The 22,927-nt window shown below is 37.9% G+C and overlaps 3 protein-coding genes across 3 annotated transcripts; all 3 read left to right on the forward strand.

Annotated features, from left to right (window-relative positions):
• The first annotated feature begins 1,792 nt into the window (after positions 1 to 1,792).
• Positions 1,793 to 2,907, forward strand: LOC133867019 (transcription factor MYBS3-like). The gene is made up of 2 exons (XM_062303723.1): positions 1,793 to 1,852; positions 2,270 to 2,907. The coding sequence occupies exons 1-2, from the start codon at positions 1,793 to 1,795 to the stop codon at positions 2,777 to 2,779; spliced, it is 570 nt and encodes a 189-aa protein (XP_062159707.1). The 3' UTR covers positions 2,780 to 2,907.
• Positions 2,908 to 7,107: 4,200 nt separating this feature from the next.
• Positions 7,108 to 8,723, forward strand: LOC133871589 (UDP-glycosyltransferase 75C1-like). Its single transcript, XM_062309018.1, has one exon. It carries the CDS (start codon positions 7,185 to 7,187, stop codon positions 8,568 to 8,570), a length of 1,386 nt encoding a protein of 461 aa, XP_062165002.1. The 5' UTR covers positions 7,108 to 7,184; the 3' UTR covers positions 8,571 to 8,723.
• A 7,248-nt stretch (positions 8,724 to 15,971) lies between these two features.
• On the forward strand, positions 15,972 to 19,826 carry LOC133871595 (receptor-like kinase TMK4). Its single transcript, XM_062309024.1, has 2 exons — positions 15,972 to 18,417; positions 18,993 to 19,826. The coding sequence occupies exons 1-2, from the start codon at positions 16,146 to 16,148 to the stop codon at positions 19,505 to 19,507; spliced, it is 2,787 nt and encodes a 928-aa protein (XP_062165008.1). The 5' UTR covers positions 15,972 to 16,145; the 3' UTR covers positions 19,508 to 19,826.
• Positions 19,827 to 22,927: the final 3,101 nt, after the last annotated feature.

Consider the following 22,927-nt stretch of genomic DNA (forward strand, 5'->3'; position numbering starts at 1 on the left):
ATGTTAATTAATTATTAATTTGTTGTTAATTATTTTATCCTTAAGAACTGCAGTTGATGTGATCTTTTATTTGCATGGCGGCTGCAATGTTTGACTGGGCAAGAGTTTAGACTGATTTAACAGACTTCCTAGGATTTGAGTTGTAGAACATGTGTATATATATGTCGTGTAGGGAAAGGAAGGGTTAGAAATATTAAGCACTGTCTTTATGTTGGACTTGGTCACCTAATTGTGAAAATTAATAAATCTTACTTTTCAACTAAACTACAAAATCTTCTAAGAAAGAAATTAAAACAAATAAGCAAGATATGAAAATATTTGGTGCCAAAAAAAAATCATATTAAAAAAAATATAATAATTAAATTAATACTTGACGACAAAGGAAATTTAAATATAAAAATTAATTGCGGTCGACAAAATCAAAAAGTAAGCCAGCGGAATTTTGCCGAGGTCCGATATATGATTACTTGAGTCCAACAAACTGTCCTACATCAACAAGCCGTGTTAAATATTGTCCGCCCTCTATTCCCACGTTGAACTTTTTCATTCGAACATTTCACATAACACGGCAATAAAGCCTCATCGACCCTATAGAGAAGCCTTTTGTCCGTCTTTCATCGGCCACTTTCCCACGTGGCAATGGCATTTTTTTTAAAAAAAAAATTGAAACCAAAATCACGAGTCATAAGAACAAAAACCATTTCCCCCCAAAAATTCTCCCCCCTTTCTCTTTCTCTCGAAACCAGCAGACCAAAACCATTTCCCCCCAAAACCATTTCTCTCCCAGCTCTCTCACAGACCGGCATCGGACCAGCAGACCAGGTTTCTCGATGACCCACCGATCGGCCGTCCCAGCTCTCTCTCTCGAACCCAACAAACCAGCCCACTGACTACCCACCCGCCTAGCTCTGTCGGACCCAGCACAGACCGGCCCACCGATCGGCGCCCAGATCGACTCCCAGCTCTCTAACAGACCGGCCGTCCCAGCTCTCTCTCTCTTGAATACTCTCTATAGTACTGTAAGTTTCATGTTGGCCCTCACATACCAGAACCAGTAAAATACAAGTAAAAATAATTGATCAGATGATTTTTTGGAAGTTGAGATTTCACACCACTTTTAGTATACTATTAACACTCACGTGAACACTAGAAGATGCAGGATTTGTAAGGGTTTTTTTTAGTTTTTCCAAATTCAATTGCATTTATCTTTTTCTTGTTGCTGTTTGCTTTCCTAACAATTTCTTATTCTTCTCTGTCACTTGGGCAGATTATGTCTTGGGGGAGTTGAACACAAAAATCCACTGAGCTCCCCCCATTTCCAGCAGCCCATTTCCAGTAGAAGTCCCCCCCTTTTCTACCCATCTCTACCGCTGACCGAGCTCTCAACTTCAGGCGCCGACCGATCTCAAGTTGTCTCCAAGGTCTCCATTTTTTTTTTTTAAATGAAATTTACTTACTGCTACTCTGACCCTAATAGGCATATTATGTTGCTCATAAATTTAGACTTGTAATCTTGTTCCTTTGGCAAAGAGGTCTATGGGTTATTGTCTTCAAATTAAATGAGCATAGGGAATTAACGGACAAATATATCTTTCTGTGACAAATGTGCAAACATGTAGCTTTTGTGTTTTACTTGTTTGTTTGATTTTATCGAAATGGAAATCTTTGTAATGGAGATACACCAATAAAGAACGCTTCTATAAGATTGTTTAGTGAGGGAAATATCCCTATCAGATGCGTGAGTGCTGCTTGAGCTACTGCTGCTGCAGATTACTCTTGCTGTAGCTACTATATGCCTGCAGATACATTATATGATATGCACTCGTCATTTTGTTACTTTCATATAATTTTGGTATGTTTTTCAACCTCCATCCATTGTAACAGAACTAAAACAGCATGACCATGCATATTATGTTTCTCGTCCTGGTTGTGAGGATTCTATCCTTTTTCCCTGATTTTTTAAGCTCATTTTTCACTGACTTTGTCCAAACTATATGTATGTACATATATTTTGGCAAAGGATAATTTAGTTGTTAAGACTTGTCAAAATCCTCTGGTTCTCATGTCCATTCTTTGTGTGATTATTCTCTTTTACAGTCTTTGGAAACAACTATTGCCTTTTTCCATATGATGTCCACTTGACATATGTGATGTTGTGTTTCTTTATTTTTGCTTGTGGATGCATGAAACATTGGTAATAATTCGAAGTTGGAGCTCTTTCTCTCTCTTCTTTTTGTGTCTGATGTATTTGCTATTTATATTTCTGCAGTCAGTTGATACTTCGATAGTACCTCATCATGACTTCTTATCTGTCAATCAATCACTGGCTGAAACACAGGGCAATCCTCAATTGCCTACCACTCCTCTGGACGAAGAATGTGAATCAATGGAGTCTATAAACTCCAATGATGGAAATCCTCTTCCTCCAAAGCCAGATAGCTCACAACCTTGCTACCAAGTGGTCTATCCTGCTTATTTCTCACCGTTCTTCCCATTTCCTCTTCCATGTTGGTCGGGATACAATAATGAGGCAACTAAGAAGGACACTCACGAGGTTCTCAAGCCAACTGCAGAACATTCAACGAGCCCGATCAATGTTGATGAGCTGGTTGGCATGTCAAAACTGAGCATAGGAGAATCTATTGGTCATTCTAGTCCATCCTCTCTTTCACTGAATCTGCTTGAAGGGTCCTTTAGGCAGTCAGCTTTTCATGCAAATCCAGCCTCTGCTGGCAGTTCAAATATAAATTCGAGCAGCAGCCCAATCCATGCAGTTTAATGGGCAGCTTTTCTGAGCTTGAGATTGTAGGTTAGCTCAATGCTGGGTGAATTCTTAAGGTTACTGTTAATACAAGACTAATAATGTGCAGTTTGGTTTGGTTTGGTTATTTCAGATCACCTTAATAAGATTGTCATGAATTTATCTTTTTGGATCTCTTTGTTATGTAACAATGTAATGGTTGATTTTGTGAACATTTAGGTTCTATTGTTATGGATCTCTCTTTTTGAATCTCTTTTTTATGGGGCAGTGTAATAGTTGATTTTGTGAACGTTGACGTTCCATTGCAATCCATATTCTTTTCAAATAATGGCCCACCCTTAACCTTTGCTGTTGAAGCAAATGTTATGCTGCTGTCTTATTCAAAATTCATAAAACTACTTGTAAATGAAAAGAAAAAGGATCAAAATAGTAACAGGAAATCAAATCACTTCAATTCCAAAATCCATTTATTCATTTTCCCTAAATTTCTATCACAATATATTCCATTATACACACTCTACACATGTTTATCTCAAATGGGTTCCTAAAACATATCAAATTCATCACCAGAGCATTCAATAATTCTCAGTTGTTCCCTCTCCAGTCTTACAATCAGCATATGACACAACTATTTGGATATTCTTCAAGATGTGGAATATAATGGTATGTGACCATGGGAGGACAGAATCCTTTCCATGGCTCTTCCTTACTTTTTTCACGACATCCACCAGGTCTAACATCACCAATTATTGTCATTTTTTTGTCCTTCATTTTCATCTCAATTGAATCGATGCCTGCAAAAGTTGTTGAACAGAGCAGCAGAAGTAGATGAGTGGCTAGAAAAATAATTAAGTACCTATTATGCAGGCATATTTAGGTCCATTAATCCTTAAAGTAGGTCAAGGTTTACATCCATAGACCAATAAACTCCTGTGTACACATAAATCTTTCACAAGCAACCTTGACCCCAAGACTAAATTCACTCCAAGTTTTTTAACCTCCTTTATGTTCTAATGCTAAATACAAAGACAAATTCCCCACAAGAACGTATATTTGGAATAATGTAAAATCTATGAAGCTCAATTTGTAACCAGTGGACAAGGTTTCCTACAGGGTACTTTTTCTTTTTTCCTAATCTCCTATAGGGTACTTAAATATTTTAGAAGTTGTTCTTGAATTTTAGAATAAACAAGGAAAGGCAATAGTCACTTTCAAGCATTCAAAACTCGAAGTGATTCACAAATCTGCTTCAATTCAAAACAAGAAAGTTCCAAGCAGATACATTGTCTCTAAAATACAACCAAACTAAGAGATGAAGCTCCTTAAATCTAGATATCGCAAAACAAGAAAAGTAAAACCATCCATGGAAAAGAACTAGTCCTCCAAACCATCAATGAAAATGAAGCAACTAAATTATTTTAGGGCAAAAAGCATGCTAAATATCTACTGAAAATAGCAAAAGCATTCTAAATGATTGGAAATGTCCATACTTGCAACCAGATAATAGCAAAAGCATTCTAAATGTCTACAGAAATCCAATTCAACCAGGGAAAAAAAAGGTGAAAAAGATATTCAAGAACCACTTGGAAAAAAATTGACCATCACAATAACTAGCATTTCATATGCCACTGGAAGGAAACCATCCCAATTTTTTTCTCCACACGAATCCTTGTGGGCTGTGGTGGAGGGAGGAGAGGGATGGGCTGAAAAAAATTGGGGAGAATGAGACGGGTTTCGTCAGATATGAAGACGGTTTTGAAATCCGGCGGTTAGGAAAGGGGAAGCTAGTCAGCGGCTAGGGAGTGGGTGGCGGTAGGCGTTGCTGGTTGGCGGTGTGGGAGGGGAACGGTGGAGAGAAGCTGAAACACTGTCGGTGAGGGAGGGCAGAGGCGGTCCTACATTGGGGCTAGGGGGGCCCTGGCCCCCCCAAGCCCCTAAATTTTCCCCTAAATTTTTTTTTTTTCACAAAAAAAAAAAAAAAAAATTAAAATTTTACCCCCTAATTTTTTAATTTTTTTAGTTTTGCCCTCTCAATTTTTTTTTTCCGATTTGGCCCCTCCATTTTTACAATCCTGGGTCCGCCACTGAGGGAGGGGGAAGCTGAAATGTTTGGCTTATCAAGAGAGAGAGAGAGAGATACCGTAAAAAGAGAATACGGTGGTCGCCGCTCCTAGTCTGTGAGAGAGCTGGGCGCCGATCGGTGGGCCGATCTGTTGGGTTCGACAGAGAGCGCGACGTCGGCGTCAGACCTGGGCAACCGGTCTGTGCTGGGTCTGACAGAGCTAGGCGGGTGGGTCGTCGATGGGCCGGTCTGCTGGGTTCAAGAGAGAGAGCTGGGACGACCGGTCTGTGAGAGAGCTGGGAGTTGATCTGGGCGCCAATCGGTGGGTCGGTCTGCTGGGTCCGATAGAGCTAGGCGGGTGGGTCGTCGAGAAACCCGGTCGATCTGGGCAACGTCGGAGATCCGGTGCCGGTCTGTGAGAGAGCTGGGAGTCGATCTGGGCGCTAATCGGTGGGCCGGTTTGCTGGGTTCGACAGCGAGAGCGACATCGGCGTCAGACCTGGGCGGCCGGTCTGTGCTGGGTCCGACAAAGAGAGATGGGTGTCGAATCTACTGGTTTTGAGAGACTCTAAGGGAAAGCGAGCAGCGTCGGATTCGGATTTCCGGCCAGTGGGCCAGTTTGCTGGTTTCGAGGGACTCCGAGAGAGAGCGAGCGGCATTGGCGTCGGCGTCGGCAAGGGCGTCGGATTTCCAGTCGGTGGGGGAGGGCACGGTGGAGAGGGGGAGATTTGGGAAATGGGGGAAATTTTGAAAATGGAACGTGAATGGCGACACCCCGCGTTTTGATTGCTTTTTTGTTAAAAAAAAAAAAAGGAAAAAAAAATGACACGTGAAAAAAAGATTGAAGAGGGACGGATGCATTGCACATGTGTAGAAGGACTCTTAACAGACTTCCTAGGATTTGAGTTGTAGAACATGTGTATATATATGTCGTGTAGGGAAAGGAAGGGTTAGAAATATTAAGCACTGTCGTTATGTTGGACTTGGTCACCTAATTGTGAAAATTAATAAATCTTACTTTTCAACTAAACTATAAAATCTTCTAAGAAAGAAATTAAAACAAATAAGCAAGATATGGAAATATTTGGTGCCAAAGAAAAACCATATTAGAAAAAATATAATAACTAAATTAATACTTGATGATAAAGGAAATTTAAATATGAAAATTAATTGCGGTTGACAAAATCAAAAAGTAAGCCAGCGGAATTTCACCGAGGTCCGATATATGATTACTTGAGTCCAACGAACTGTCCTACATCAACAAGCCGTGTTAAATATTGTCCACCCTCTATTCCCACGTTGCACTTTTTCATTCGAACATTTCACATAACACGGCAATAAAGCCTCATCGATCGAAAACTGTCACAACAATATTAATGTCGAGTTCCTAAGCCATGTCAAATATTATCCGCCCTTTATTACCGCTGTGCACTCTTTCATTCGAACATTTCACTTAACACGGCAATAAAGCCTCATCGTCATAGCATTGTAAATTTTCATTCAAAACTTGTCTCCTGCACTCACGTGAGAGAGATGTTGATGCATTTTTTTGGTATGCCTCGGTGGGATCAGAGCAGTGTAGGGATTGTGTGTTGATCTCATGGGCTCATGGGCTGGGCCGAAGGCCCATTCCCCAACGAGAAGAGAACACAAAGCTCATGTGTTTTGGAGTAGAGACCTAGTTTTACATTTTTTTTTTTTTCTTTCTTATAAGGCGGGAATGAATGACCATTGTAATTATCATTTTTGGGCGTATCCATCGAGGTTTTCACCGGCCGTAAAATGTTCAGTTTGAGCTATAATTTCTGTCTTGAAAGGCAAATCCGTTACCATAATCCCACCAAAAGTACAAGCCGGTAAGAGACCTAGTTCCACATGTTTTGCTGAATCCATCGCTCGTAGCTAGGTACCCGTATGTCCGAACAGAACGAAACGTAATTTGAGCTTGAAAATGTTGTCAATAAGCTGCGGACACGACTGTCAAAGTTTGGTGGGTGATACTGATTACTCCTGTGTGGGATTTCACATATCATGCCTTCTATTGATACACGTACTCTTACTAAAGTCAAAAAGGATAGACAAATTAAGGATGATGTCCAATGTCTGATGTCTGTATCAGACTATCAGTGCCTCGTTTATCCGGATTAGATTCGCATCAATTATTAGCTTTTGAAATGGTTAGTAATTTAGATAATTAACGTAAAGAGTTCATATAAAACTTATTTATTTAAATTAATTTTTAATTTTTAATCACCTAGTACTTAAACGGATGAATTCTTATCCCATTAATCAACTAATAAAGGCACTGCAAATTGTATGATCAGCAACTGAAAACTGTTCAAGGAAGAGTCAGAAACAGCCATGAACAGCCGCCACTTCCTTCTCATAACCTGTCCTGGCCAAGGCCATATCAACCCCACCCTTCAGCTAGCCAAGCGCCTCATACAAGCCGGTGCACGTGTCACGTTTGCCACCACCGTCCGCGGCCACCGAGAAATAAAGGCCTACCCTTCCCTCGAGGGCTTATCCTATGCCTCTTTCTCCGACGGCTTCGATGACGGAACCAAGCCCACCGATGACCCCACCCACATCATGTCCGAGTTCAAGCGGGTCGGGTCCCAAACACTCACCAAACTGATTCTAAGCCTCTCAAACGACCACCACGGGGCCGTCAGCTTCTTGATCTACAGCCTCCTCCTCCCATGGGCTGCCGACGTGGCGCGTGATATGGGCATACCTTCCGCTCTTCTGTGCATCCAATCTGCCGCAGCGTTTGCCATCTACTGCCATTACTTCAACAGCAAAGACGGTATGTATGAGATCTATAGTTCTGACCCTCCAAATTCTATACAGTTACAGGGTTTGCCACCGCTCGCATCCACAGATCTACCTTCCTATCTCTTACCAAACAGTCCACACGCTTCAGTCCTCCCCACCTTTCAAGAACACATCCGAACCCTGGAAAAAGATGCTAACCCATGCGTACTTCTGAACACCTTTGATGCTCTAGAAGTAGAAGCAATCAAAACCGTTGATAATATGAATCTGACAACAATCGGACCCTTGATTCCATCTGCTGTTTTTGATGGAAAAGATGGCCACTCCGATTCGTTGTCGGTTGTATGTGACTTGTTTGAGGGCTCCGAGGACTATCTTCACTGGCTAAGCTCCAAGCCAACTCACTCGGTTGTTTACGTGTCTTTTGGAAGCATGGTTGTGATGCAAAGAAAGCAAACGGAAGAGATTTTGCATGGGCTAGTTGAGAGCGGCCGTCCATTCATGTGGGTTATCCGATCTTCGGAGAATATTGGAAGAGAAGAAGCAGATGATATGATAAAGAGCAAGTCGAGGGAAGAAGAACAGGGGTTAATAGTGCCATGGTGTTCGCAGGTGGAGGTGCTCTGTCACAATTCAGTGGGGTGTTTCCTGACGCATTGCGGGTGGAACTCCACCTTGGAGAGCATGGCTGCCGGAGTGCCGGTGGTGGCATGTCCGCATTTTTCGGACCAGACGACAAATGCGAAGCTGGTGGAGGAGGTGTGGGGGACTGGAATTAAAGCAAGAGTGAATGAAGAGGGATTCGTGGATAGGGAAGAGATAAGGAAGTGCGTGGAGATGATGATGGGAGGTGGAGAGAAAGGGGAAGAGATAAGGAGGAATGTCAAGAGATGGAAAACTTTGGCTGCACAGGCTGTGAAGGAGGGGGGTTCTTCAGAGGAGCATCTCAAGCTTTTCTTGGTAGATTAATATTGGACAGCATAATTGCTAATTGCATCAAAGGGTAAATTAGGTCAGAAATTTCCTATGTAGACAACCATGTCGATCTCTTAAAAAAAAAAAAAAAACAAGTGATATGTCTATCTTAGTATGTGTGAGAATGAAGAATTTATGTCTTTTTAATAGCATGTTGCGATCGATTCTTAGCAAGGAGGTGGGCTTTTCTATATCATTATAGAATGAGATGCTTTGCAGATTGTTTAGGAAATCAATTCGGAAAGATTCAATTTGAGTAGGTTTGGCCATTTCGGCCGGGTAGAGTATCCGACAAAAATTGCGTTAGTGAATGCATGTTAAGAGGAACACCAATTCAACAGCTCATAGTTTAATTCGACAAGCTGCCACCCATGGCATAGATTTATTACGGCCGGAAGACATTCCTCCCAATATCTATGCCATTGTATGTAGGAAATTTTTTGTTCCGGCCTATTTGATCTTTAGATCTTTTGAAATTTCAAGAAGTATATTTGTTCAAGAAAAGAAAAAGGAATTTGGTCTATTTTTATGACTTCAATCAAATTAGAATTATTTTAGAAACTAAAAGGAAAAAAAAAATAATATATATATATATATATATATATATATATATATATATATATATATATATATATATATATATATATATATATTAAGAAGAACGCATCACTTTTTAGTCCTACAATCCAATTTTTATGAAATTTTCTGTCTTACATAACATTTTTTAAAAATTAAATTAAAATAAATTTATCCAACTCAGTCAATATCCTTTACAGTTTTATGTGCTTATTGTGGTCATTGACTCATAGGGAACCAATCATCTAATGCTTCTTTGTTAATACGTGCAAATTAGAGAAATTAAACAAGTTGGCCATAAGTAAGGGTCCGTTTGGGTTTGCGATTTCAAAAAGTGCGATTTAAAATAACGATTTTAAAATGTGCGATTTGAAAAAAGTGATTTTTAAAAACGCAGTTAAGCGTTTGGCAAAATCGCAGTTTGGCCTTTAAAATCGCGAATTTACCTTTAAAATTCTGCGTTTTTAAAAAAGCACTATCTTATCTGCGATTTGAAAAAGCAGATTTTCTGCGTTTTCAAATCGCAATTTTTAAAAACGCAGTTCCCAAACGATCTATGTTCTGCGATTTGGTTTAAAATCGCACTTATTGTCTACGAAATCGCAATCTCAAACGCACCCTAAATCAAGGCTCATTTGATTATTTTATTTTTATAGGCCGGACTTGGTTTAATTGAGCAGGCCTCGTGATTAAATCAAGGCTCAATATGCAATTTTTCTAGCCTGGCCCAGCCTAATATTTTGAGGCTTAAGCCTAACACAAGATTAAAACACCAAGCCCAGGCCTGTCGCATTAAGCCCTCTTCATCTTTTGTTCTTTTAAGTCAATTAGTTTATTCAAAACACCCTTTACATTGCACCACAAATGTAAATAAACTAATATTCTTCCTATAAGTTTAAGTACTAAGTCTCTTTTTTTTTTCTTCTTTTTTTGTCCAAATGTAATAAGTCTTTATTTGTTTCGACGTAAAATATTTTTAGCATTTGCCTCGTATAGAAAATCAGTGACAGCCGTAAAAAATTGCCGGTGACTTCTAGTAACATTCAGCAAACTCTTAGGGCGGCGAATTTCAGCGGGTGAAACGAAGAATGAACTACAAGAGAAAGTGAGTGTGAGAAGAAAAAGCTCAAACTCAAAAAATGGTTTGCTGTTTTAAAAAAAAAAGGAACCATTTTATGGAAATTAAAAATGTTTTTCTGGTAAGGGTCAAGTTTAATTATTTTGGCTCAAATATATAGATTTAACTATTTATACACCATAATAAATAAAATTTTCATAAGAGGGAGGAGGGTCACGGCCAATACTAGCCATTCCCTCCCTCCGTCTCTTAGTAGAACAAACATTAATTTTTAGTGTTCTATTATAAACTTTAAGTACTAAGGGTCCGTTTGGGTTTGCGATTTCAAAAAGTGCGATTTAAACTCACGATTTTAAAATGTGTGATTTGAAAAAAAATGATTTTTAAAAACGCAGTTAAGCGTTTGGCAAAATCGCAAATTAGCTTTTAAAATTCTGCGTTTTCAAAAATACACAATCTTACCTGCGATTTGAAAAGGCAGATTTTTTGCGTTTTCAAATCGCAATTTTTAAAAACTAAAAACGCGGTTTCCAAACGATTTATGTTCTGCAATTTGGTTTAAAATCGCACTTATTTTCTACGAAATCGCAATCTCAAACATACCCTAAAATCTTATAATCAATGTATAGCATTTAGATCATAGCCCCCAATTTGGAATTTATTATTTTCACAATTTTTTTTCATATGGAGTTTTTCTAATTGCTTTTATTGGTTGTGGTATTATTTCACCATTGCAGCATGGTGGCACTAGATGCTAATATCTCTCAAGGTGGAAAAGATTTTAATAGTTGTCTTTCCAAATTTAGTAGAAACTTAGAGAGAGGGTTTTGGCTTCAAAACTTTGGAAGATCGTTAAAAATTTAATTAAATGATTGAATTAATTATTTTTAAGAAAAATTACACATATTCTCTCAAACGGTCATTTCATTGCAATGTTTCCTTCCAAAATATTGATTGAGTTAATGTTTCCTTCAAACTACTAAAAATTTATCAATGTCTCTCTCTATGACAAAAATACATTTCATAAAAATAAAAATCTTAAATTTATATTAAAAAAAAAAACTAAAAAAAAAAAATAAAAAAAAAAAAAGAAAAAAAGAAAAAAAGAGGAGGTTTTAGGAGGTGGTTTGGCCACCCTCAAATGGTCATTAGTTGATTCGGCCACCTCCTTTATTTATTTTTAAAAAAAATAAGGGGTGGCCGAACCACTTCCAAATGGCTAGGGATGGTTCAGCCACTCCCCTTCGACCGTGTCTGAGAGGAGGTCAGGTGATGACATCAACGAAAGTTTAATCCGATGATCGAAATTAGTAGTACTTAGGTCCAAAGTTTCCTTGTAATAGTGTTAGTTTTTCTTATTGTGATTTGTATTGGGAGTTATTTTTGGATGTTAGCTGTGTTTTGAAGTATGAAGTAGAAAATACTGATAGAAGGGATTTTTAATAGCCGGAATTGTGTATGGTATTTATGGCCTAAAATGCATGTTTTTTAGCGTCTATGGTTGATTTTACTGCAGCTTTGGTCTAGGCTAAAGCTTCCCCATACAAGACTAGATCAAAAAATTGCCATTTGTATAACCTAAAAGAATATTTTCAACCACTCATCCTTGACTTTCTCTATGATTGTGAATGGCCTTTCCATGTCCTTTCTGAAAATTATCATGAGGTTAGGGCCAGCACAGATGATAGATTCCACCAACAATCATCAATGTCTGGCCTCTTGTGTGTTTTCCAAAAACAAACCCTAATGAATTCACAAGTATTCATTCGTTAATGTTGCGTGATTTTTGTACAATATTAGACATAATTTTTGTACAACTTTAACAATTTTATTTCAAATTAACTATTAGATATGTTTTCTTACATGTAGGTCTTACATATTTAATAATTAATTTTAGGAAAAAGTACACATATCCCTCTCAAACTACAACTCAATTGTCAATGTTCCTCTCAAACTATAGATTGTATCAATATCCTCCGTCAAATTACCAAAACATGTCAATTTCTCCATAAGACCAACAAAAAGATAAAAATGACCATAAGTTTTTTTCAATAGGCAAAAATGTCCTTATGAATTCAAATAAAAAACTAAAACTAAAAATAAAATAAATAAAAATAAATAATGGAAAAAGCAAAAATAAAATGAAAAACAAGGGTTTTTATTTTTTTTTTAAAAAAAAAACACGAAAAAATATCTGAAAATTATTAAAAATAAATAAAACCCCGTTTTTATTTTAAATTTTTTTAATTTTTTGTTTTAAATTTTGTTTTATAATTTGTTTTTAAAATATATTTTTAAAAAAAAAAAAATTAATAATTCAATAATGGGTATTTTTGTCATTAGGGGGGACATTGAGATTTTTCGGTAGTTTAGGGAATATGACCATCTCCATTTCAAATGAAATTGATATTATCTATTTTATGATCATGATTTAAGGTTAATACATTTAATGGTGTACATGATTCTGTATTATTTTAAAATTTAAAAGACGTGTTGACATTGACTTCATATACACAGTTAGATGCACCGACTTTAAATCTTCACATTTCATTTCAAATTGATAGTATCTATTTCATTAAATGAAATAGAGAGAATCCTATTCCGTAATTTAGGGGGTAGATTGACATAATTGATAATTTGAAGGGGATATTGACAATTATGTAGTAGTTTTAATGAGGTTATGTGTACTTTTTCCTTAATTTTTTTTTTTTAAAAAAAAAATTGTTAAAGTTGTACAAGAGTGATAAACCTATCATATTTCTTCATTAGAGAAATGCTAGAACATCTCCCAGTGTTCTCCTGGTGTTCTCCTGGAATGGCATAGATATAATTTTTTAATTACATCTATGTCCTTTTGGATGGCATAGATGCAATTTTTTAATCAAAAAAATTACATCTATGCCATTCCAGGAGAACATCAGGAGAACACAAGAAAATGCTCTAACATTCCTCCTCTTCATTAATATATGCATGTGAAAGTTATTATGTATCCTACAACATCCATTAATTTACATTTCATATATCATAATTATCCCTTAAAACAATACTGCTCATACATTATGCCTTTAATCTATCTATAGATATCCATGGCACTGGTCTTAGTCGTGCAATAATCTGGTCTTAGGTTGGGATTAGACTTGAAGATTGCACGGCTGAAAAAAAGGCCGATGAAAAGCTGCTGAATTTTTGGGAATAAAATCAATGTGCTCGACTTCTTGAATTCAGAGACGAAATCTTGACAAAATTGTCAATAACCAGTTTTGCCTTGTCAATAATTTTTGTTATTAAAAAAATTAAAATATGAAAAAATAATAATAATAATGATCAAATTTTTAGTGTCGGAGAAAAAATTGAAACCGAGAAACAAAAATATATAATGTTAGATATGAAAAAACAAAAAATAAAAAAATGAGAAGCTGTTCATTCGTAAAAAGCAAAAGTTAGGCGAGGCAAAGCAGGGTCGGTCCACCGCCAGCCACAGGCCACACTCCACCGGCCACAGGGCGAAGGGCGAAAAGCAACGGAAACCCAGAAACAGTTTTGGAGAGAGTAGAGAGTAAAAACGGTGTCAGAGAGGGTGGCGTGCCCAAATGGGCAAATTCAGAAATACTTGTCAGCGCCGCATCCACGCGGTATCGGCTAAGCTCTAGCTGTCATTAGCTGGCCCCCACCGCCAGCCCAAATCCTGAATGTACGGGCCGCGTGGGGCCTCCCCTAGATAGGACTCACAAGTCACATCAACCATCTTTTATGTTTGAAATAATTTCCCTTTCACGCTTTTCTTTTCCTTAATTCTTTCCGGATTCTTTTAATAATTTCTATTTCCGGAGTATAAAGCTTTGGAGAATAAAATATGTTCTTTAATTTGTAAATTGAAATTTGATCCGATATTAGACAGAGAAAACTTACTTAAAAGAATTTTAGAACCGACTTTTCACCAAATTAAAATATTAATTAAAAAATAAACTAAAGAAAGAAGATTGTAGGTATCAATTACTTTAATTGATAAAATCTTTTATCATGAGTTTGCCTATAGTAAACAAAAAATAAAAATAAAAATAATGTTTTACTAATACTACCACTCAAAATATAATTTTTTACCATTTTTTTTTATGTGACAAGGTGATTCCCGCCACTTTTTGAGTTTTCTTATTTTTTTTTAAATAAATTAAGGTGAATGACCACTTGTCACATAAGCAAAGTGATGAAAAATTGTATCTTTGACTGATAATGAATCATTACTCTAGTAAAAAAGATAGTTGTTTAAGATAAAAAATGAAGAACTATATCTCATTGAGATATGATTATTTACAACCTAAATATATAATTTTTCATCACTTTGTCTATGTGGCAAGGTGGTTTTTCACTAGCTTTAAAATTTTTTTGTTTTTAAAAAATAAAATAAGGTGGGCACCACCTTGCCACATAAACAAGACGGTAAAAAAATATATATTTAAGTGGTGGAGAATCATATATCTATCTCATTTATAATGGATTCCAATGAACCAAAATAAAATCACTCAAATATTTTTAGATTTTCGTATCAGTATGATGATATACTCACAAAATAAAAAGTTATAGAAAAATAAGGGGAAAAATGTAAACAAGTTATAATTATCTTAAAATTTAATGTTTGAATTGCAGCCGTTTGGTACTTTTAACTATTAAAATATTTTGTCATCTCAAAAGAAATCCAAAAATCATGACTATAGAAATAAGTAATGCTACATTTTTATTCTATAACTATTTTATAATAGTGATATGGCAGTCTCAATTGACTCTTGGATCAGTCTATGTGATTACACTGATTTGCAATAAACTCCTTATGGTATAAAAATATTCTGAAAGCTCCATATGGTATGCAAAAATAATAAATAAGTTCATACTATTAACTTTTGTCCAAAATCTTGACGAATTTCGTTAGTTTACTACATCATATCTAACTATATAATAACATGTGTCACACATAATAAAAAATATATAAAAACTTAAAATAAAATAAAATTTGTAGATGCCCCCTCCTTGGCTTGGCAACCCCCAAGGCCATGAGGGTAGCCGAAATCATCCCCAAATGGTTAGGGGTTGGCCACTCCTTTCGACCACATCTAAGTGTTTTTTCAATTAAAATGAAATGCGATCAAAATGTATGCGATTCACGTATGCATGTCCTACTAAAAATGTAAGTAAGAATTACATGCATTTCAATCGTATGTCAATTTAATAGATTAACTCTTTCAATTCAATTGAAAAAAACCTTTTGGAACATCAAGTTCATAATTGCATAAAATAATAATAATAAAAAAAACTCTAATTTAGTAATTTCTATTGTAACACTTAATAAATACATTTAACTAACAACCGTAACAGCCCAGGTTAAAAAAATAAAAATAAAAAATAACAAGCATAACTAGAATTAAAATTTGTGTGATAAAGTTAAAACGAAGAAAGACATGATCAAACCAGGGACATAATAATTTTACTGTGGGTAAGATATTTTACATCAAGGCGTACCCTCGAGCATAACGAATTAAATGCGAGCCCGCGTAGAAAAAAATTAAAATAAAATAAAATGTGAGCCTAGCAATAGACATCCATTAAATGCTAAAAACCATAGTAATTATAATATAAAATATAACCATATTGAATATTTCCTACAATGAACACAAAACAATATTTTGTTATATTTTGTTTTATTTTACGTTTCAACACCAACAATTACTAGCCCTGATTAAGGAGGCTAGGAGTCTTGAGTCTTGAGTCTTGTATCCTCACCAGTAACCTCAGCGCCACTCAAGCAGAAACCCCCTCCCCCAACCCAACACCCATTCGCAAAACACGCGCAGAGAAACTCCCCCTCTCCTGTCTGTACAAAAGATCCCACCCCTCTCTCTCTCTCTCTCTCTCTCTCTCTCTACATGGAAATGGGTCACTCGAGGACCCTTCTCTGTCTCTCTACCTTCATTCTCCTCGCCCTTTCATCCTTCACCGCCGCCGATGACGCCGCCGTCATGACCAAGCTCCTCGCCGCCCTCAGCCCCGTCCCTAGCGGCTGGTCCGCCAGCACAGCCCCCTGTCAGTGGAAGAACGTGAACTGCGACAGCAGCAGTAGTGTCACATCCATCAACTTGGCTTCCATGAGTCTCTCGGGCACACTTCCCTCCAATCTCGGTTCTCTCGCCCAGCTCGTCTCTCTCTCTCTCCAAGGGAACTCCTTCTCCGGGCCCATACCCTCCCTTGCCAACCTCTCGTTTCTTCAAAAGCTCTACCTCGACAACAACAATTTCACCTCCATCCCCGCCGGCTTCTTCCAAGGACTCAACAGCCTGCAGACCTTGAGCCTGAGTCAGAACTTGAATCTTGCACCCTGGACTATCCCCACCGAGTTGAATCAGGCCACTAGCCTGGTCACGCTCTACGCCAGCAGCTCGAATGTGGTTGGGTCCTTACCGGATATCTTCGGCTCCTTCCCCAGTCTGAAGGATCTCCGGCTTTCATACAACAATCTCACTGGCCCTTTGCCTAAATCTTTCCGAGGATCTGGGATTCAGAACCTCTGGCTCAACAATCAGGTAAATGGCTTGTCGGGTACCATCGACGTGTTGTCTTCGATGACCCAGTTGTCCCAGGTATGGCTCCAGAAGAACCAGTTCACGGGTCCGATCCCAGATTTGTCGAAATGTACAAACTTGTTTGATCTTCAGCTCCGCGACAACCAGTTCACTGGCCTCGTCCCAGGCTCATTGATGTCACTTCCCAGCTTGAAGAATATTTCTTTGGACAACAATGAGCTCCAAGGTCCTTTCCCGGCGTTCGGGACCTCTGTGAGCACGGTCGCTAATAATGGTACCAATAGCTACTGCATGAGCACCCCGGGGCCTTGTGATTCACAGGTGACGATATTGCTCGAGGTCGCAGCGGCGTTGGGGTACCCGATCAAGCTAGCCAATTCTTGGCAAGGCAACGACGCGTGCGATAGTTGGAGTTTCATTACCTGCGATTCGCAGAAGAAGATTATAAACGTGAATTTCGGAAAACAGGGTTTTGTGGGGACGATCTCACCAGCCATTGCGAATCTGACATCGTTGAGGAATTTGTATCTAAATGATAATAACTTGACCGGTTCCATACCGGATAACTTGGCCTCCTTGCCGGGCCTGCAGGTTCTTGACGTTTCGAACAATAACTTTACTGGGTCGATACCGAAATTCCCGTCGACGGTGAAGTTCACTGCGACCGGCAATCCGCTGCTTGGGACGACTACTCCGAGCTCTGGAAATGGAGGAGGAAAATCCTCGGGTTCAAATGGCACAACGCCTAGTGGGAGTCCGGCCGGAACAGGGTCGGGTGGTAGTTCCGTCTCTACCGGTATGATTGCTGGTATAGTTATTGCCGTTGTGATTTTCGTTGTGGTTTTGTTATTTGTTTCGATTAAATGTTATGTTGCTAGGCGGCATAGGAAGTTTGGAAGGGTGGAGAACCCTGAAAATGGGAAGGAAGTTGTTAAGAATGGCATAATCGGTGGTGTGAATGGGTATGGAGGAGTGCCAAGTGAGTTGCAAAGCCAGAGCAGTGGTGATCATAGTGATCTTCCTGTTTTCGAGGGCGGAAATGTCGCAATTTCAATCCAAGTTCTTAGACAAGTCACTAACAATTTTAGTGAAGATAACATTTTGGGTAGGGGGGGATTTGGAGTTGTGTACAAAGGAGAATTGCATGATGGGACTAAGATTGCTGTGAAGAGGATGGAATCTGTGGCAATGGGTAGCAAAGGACTGAATGAATTTCAGGCTGAGATTGCAGTCCTTACTAAAGTTAGGCATAGGCATCTGGTTGCTCTTTTAGGATCCTGTGTCAATGGCAATGAGAGGCTTTTGGTGTTCGAGTATATGCCTCAGGGGACGTTAACACAGCATTTGTTCGATTGGCCTGAGAATGGCTGCTCTCCTCTTACTTGGAAGCAGAGGGTTACAATAGCATTGGATGTGGGACGAGGAGTGGAGTATCTCCACAGCTTAGCTCAACAAAGTTTCATTCATAGAGATTTAAAACCATCCAACATACTTCTTGGGGATGATATGAGGGCCAAGGTTTCGGATTTTGGTTTGGTTAAAAATGCGCCTGATGGGAAGTACTCTGTGGAGACACGTTTGGCTGGGACATTTGGGTATCTCGCACCCGAGTATGCAGGTAAGACATGTCTGAGATTTTTATTATCTTGTCTTGAATTGAATCAATCAGGATGTTTCCAAACTTTCAAATTTACTTGCAAACTATCTCTTCACATCCTGCTCAACTCGTAGAATTCGTATTCATTTTGTTCCCATATGTTTACCCCTTTTATTTGGGAAAGAAAAAAAAATCATATAAACATCCTGCATTCTGCCTGACAAGCTCCTAAAATCCCAAATAGTATTAGTATGAGAATGATTGGAAATGTTAACTGTTAATAAAGGCATTATATTTTGGACTTTTAGTTTACATTTTTTGAAACCTTAATTATCAATAGAAAACACTATTATGACTATGAGATCTTGATCATTAGCATTTTGTTCTCCCATAACCAGTTTTGCATAATCACATGGTCAAAACTATTCCCTAACTAATTATCCTGTTAATTTTTTGGGGCTTGGAGTTATACATTTGCATTCTCAAACATATTTTCCTTTTTTTTGGGGAGTGAGATGTTTTCTTTTCATTTGCTTGTGGCATATATATGGATTTTGTCTGCACGACATTTGATCATTTTCTTTGTTTGTCAACAGCTACCGGTAGAGTGACAACAAAAGTGGATGTGTATGCTTATGGAGTGGTTTTGATGGAGCTGATTACTGGTAGAAAAGCCCTGGATGATAGTGTGCCAGATGAGAGGTCTCATCTGGTCACATGGTTCCGCCGGGTCCTAATAAACAAGGAGAACATACCGAAGGCCATTGATCAAACTCTTAACCCCGACGAAGAGACCATGGAGAGCATATACAAAGTAGCCGAGCTGGCAGGACATTGCACTGCTCGGGAGCCATACCAAAGACCAGATATGGGGCATGTAGTCAACATCTTAAGTCCTCTGGTAGAGCAGTGGAAACCATCTTCTCAAGAAGCAGAAGAGAGCAATGGCATTGACTTAGACATGAGCCTTCCTCAAGCTCTGCAAAGATGGCAAGCCAATGAAGGTACTTCCACAATGTTCAATGACATATCCTACTCCCAAACTCAATCAAGCATCCCCTCCAAACCTTCAGGGTTTGCAGACTCGTTTGATTCAATGGATTGCCGATGAGTACAGGGGAAAAAAAGAAAAGAAGAAAAACTCTAAAACTGGGGAGCAAGAGGGAAAGTGAAATGGGCAGGATCCTAGCTGTTTGATCCTGTGGATCACTGAAGAGTGTCCCACTTCTTGTTTTTGTTTTTGGTCTGTTATTGCTGTTGTTTGTTGTTTTCTCAATCTTTTGCTGTACTAAACCAGAAGATGTACAAGGTTGCTGTTGTTCCTATTGATTCTTTAAAGCTAACAAATTTATTTGTGATGGCCGAGGGGCTATCTCGGAAGAAAGGGTAAGGTCACAGATTTGTATGATATTTTTTTTTAATTTTTTTTTTACAGTTGAAGAAAATGTTGGTTCTTTTTTTATTATAGATCTCAGATTATGAACAATTTATATGGAGGTTTATGAGTCTTAATGCATCTTCGTACATAAGTTGATAAAGCCATTCAGGAGCCTCAAATTGGATTGAATTATGAAGTAGCCAATATTGCACGTACATTTGTATGGATGCAAACTAAGTATTAAAAGACGACATTATAATTATAATTATTGCAAATCTTGATCTTGAAAAGGGTTGGAGTCAAGTCCATGGTCCAGAAAACAGTATCAGAAAAACTTAGGATACTTTAAATTAATCAGCAATATTTAATTGGTGTCTCGAACCATCGAAAGTGAAAGAAGAAGAAGAAGAAGAAGATTGAGATAGTTTATGCGGCGAGTTCGGTGGAGGAGCACGTTAGGGGGGGGGTACTTGAAAAGTGGGACCTTTTTCTTTTGATGACTTTTGTAATGCGGCACATGTTGTGGGACCTTTTGTTCATTGGTTAGGTATATTTTTATTGTTTTATTAGATTTCTCTTTCTTTAAGTTTTTCCTCCACGGTTAGGTATGTTATTAGATGATTTGATGCTTTAGATACGCAGCTAAGGGCCAGAAAGGTAGAGGTGAATTGGTGTGGAAATCAATTTTGGAAAATTTTATAGCATATCATGAAAATGACACTGCTTTTAGCCTTTTGTGGTGGAATATATAATCGCAGAGCAGTGCCGTAAGAAATCTGTGTGTGAGTTGTCACTTGTCACTACCAAAATGCAAGTTGCAGCAGTTGAAATTCATTTGTTTTCTGATAGAGTTTGCACCAAGTTAGAAAACTGTAATTGCCAACCAGATGTGAGTAGTAGACGTACATATACAGCATTTTCAATGAGAAATACTAATACTAATAATTTGTTTATATATATATATATATATATATATATATATATATTTTATGATCGAATCATGTTTCTCAAAGGGTAGAGGGTTTTGGTGGATTGGAAAAGGTGGGATAGCTCACCAGTCACCAGCCTCACCCATTCAGAGAGAGAGAGAGAGTTTATATTACACTTTTGGGTTAAATCAATTAATAAGAAAGTTAGAAAGTCAAGGGAGTTGTATATATATATATGCATGTTACGATTGTCGTATGTATGAGTCATTATATACATGTTAGGATTAACCCGAGGAGATATTTTTATGAAATGGACTCCTCAAAACTATATATTTTTGGTTTTGTCTATTCTTCGGAGAATTTTAACAGTATAATATACTTGTCATGCCATTATTTTAGGGAAAAATCATACTTAGTTTATAAGTTTTTATTTGATTTGGATTTAATTATTGTGTTTCAAATTTCAAGAATAATGTCATTAAGTTTCGCCCCAAGTTTCAAATACGTCACTCTATTACTTTACTGTCAAAGCTAATGGTTTATTATATGTCATGTATGTTTTGTTTGATACGTTGACATTCATGTCAACTCCCAATATCAATGGCATATTAGAAAGTGACATGTCATCCATAGGAAAAAAAAAATGAAAACAAAAGAAAAAACTCTAAATGCATAAAACCAATCCATCTAACATCCTTTGGCACAAAAATGGACCACGTAATTTGCGTCTCTCTCTCTCTCTCTCTTCTTCGATCTCTTCATCTTATTATGAATTTGTTTATGGTATTAGAGATATTGGCAAACCCCATTCTTTGATCCCTAATGGTATTGTGGACTCCAATTTTTTTTTTTTTTTGCTTTTCTCGATGGTGCGTCCTTCTTGGGGCTCTTCAACACTGTTCAATAATCTTTTTGCCTTGAATCCCTGTCTTCCGAGAATCCTATCAAGCTTTTGACCACATCAATCGAAAGCTCATTGGCCGATCAAAACAACCCTACAAAAATCAAACAAATAGGAAGTCTCACGCGCCCACATGCGCCATTAGAAGCTTATGCTAGTCATGCCACGTGCCTCACGCATCTCCACGCGTTGCCCCGTCTTCATCTTTCTAAATGACAAGTCGTGTAGGTTGTTCAAAAAGTTTGACTCCTAAACGACACATCATTTAGAGAGAGAAGAAAAAAAAAATCAGTTGAAAAAGGGCCCATGTGGCACATCTTTCGGCCATGTTTGTTAGCCCATTTTTTGTCCAGACATTCGGCCTATTGTTGGCGTAGGCCCATTTATCAGCCTAAGTTGACCCTATTCTTGGGCTTGCCTTGTTTTAACCTAAATTGTTTGGCCTATTTTCGGTTTATTGTTGTTGGCCCAGTTTTTTTGCCCATCTCCCATCATTTTTCGGCCGCCACCACTAGCACCACTAGCCATATCTCCAGCCACCCCCCACAATTTTTCACTAATCACTGCCATGTACTACGGATATTTCCGTCTACCAAATAGAGCTTAAGGTCAGATTCTGCTGCATGTCACACTTGATTATTGCCTTATTCGAGCTCACATTCAACATTTTGATGCTGTTGCATAGAATTGTTAGTACTTTCATCATCTCATCAGCACTTAATCAACGGATCTGTAGGCCGATCGAGCTTGCTTTTGGGCTTTGAATCTTGCGGCACTAAATTAGTTTCAGTAAGAAAAGAAAAAAAATATATAAAAATAAACCTGTTAGGCTGTTACTACGTGTTTTGTTTTTCTTTCCCTAATTAAGTAGATGTTTTATTTGTCTTTGTACGTGTTGCATTCCTACACCAGTTAGAGGGCAATGAAATCTGCCGACCACAGTATATAAAAAAAAAGAAAAAGTATTAGGTAGAGTAGACCCACTATGAAATTGGTCGGCTGCAGACCTGATACGTGTTTTTTTTTCTTTTTCTTTTTTTAATTTTTTATTATTATCAATTTGACCTTTTCCATGTTTGGGTTTTGGAGGGAGCATAAAGGCCATAACCCACGTAGAAACTATATAGCTGGTCTTTAAAAGAAAGTGAAAATATTATCTGTCTCGCATAATAGTTTCGGCACATGCAAAAAAAAGTTGTAGTACTAGTTTTTAAAAGGGGGTGAAAAGAAACTAGATTCAGCCTGAAGCGGCAAACAATGATATGAAAGTAGATATGCAGCTTGCAGCCACTCATTAGGTGACGGTCGATCGGCTACTCCCCT

Source organism: Alnus glutinosa, chromosome 1, assembly GCF_958979055.1.
Source record: "Alnus glutinosa chromosome 1, dhAlnGlut1.1, whole genome shotgun sequence".
In the NCBI taxonomy this organism is placed as follows: Eukaryota; Viridiplantae; Streptophyta; class Magnoliopsida; order Fagales; family Betulaceae; genus Alnus; species Alnus glutinosa.

Excerpts from the sequence above, each read along its gene's own strand:
- LOC133867019 (XM_062303723.1), top strand. The coding sequence starts at position 1,793 with ATGCCTGCAGATACATTATATGATATGCACTCGTCATTTTGTTACTTT. Across the intron at positions 1,853-2,269 it reads GTTACTTTCATATAATTTTG|TCAGTTGATACTTCGATAGT; the intron begins GTATGTTTTTCA and ends ATATTTCTGCAG.
- LOC133871589 (XM_062309018.1), top strand. The coding sequence starts at position 7,185 with ATGAACAGCCGCCACTTCCTTCTCATAACCTGTCCTGGCCAAGGCCAT.
- LOC133871595 (XM_062309024.1), top strand. The coding sequence starts at position 16,146 with ATGGAAATGGGTCACTCGAGGACCCTTCTCTGTCTCTCTACCTTCATT. Across the intron at positions 18,418-18,992 it reads TCTCGCACCCGAGTATGCAG|CTACCGGTAGAGTGACAACA; the intron begins GTAAGACATGTC and ends GTTTGTCAACAG.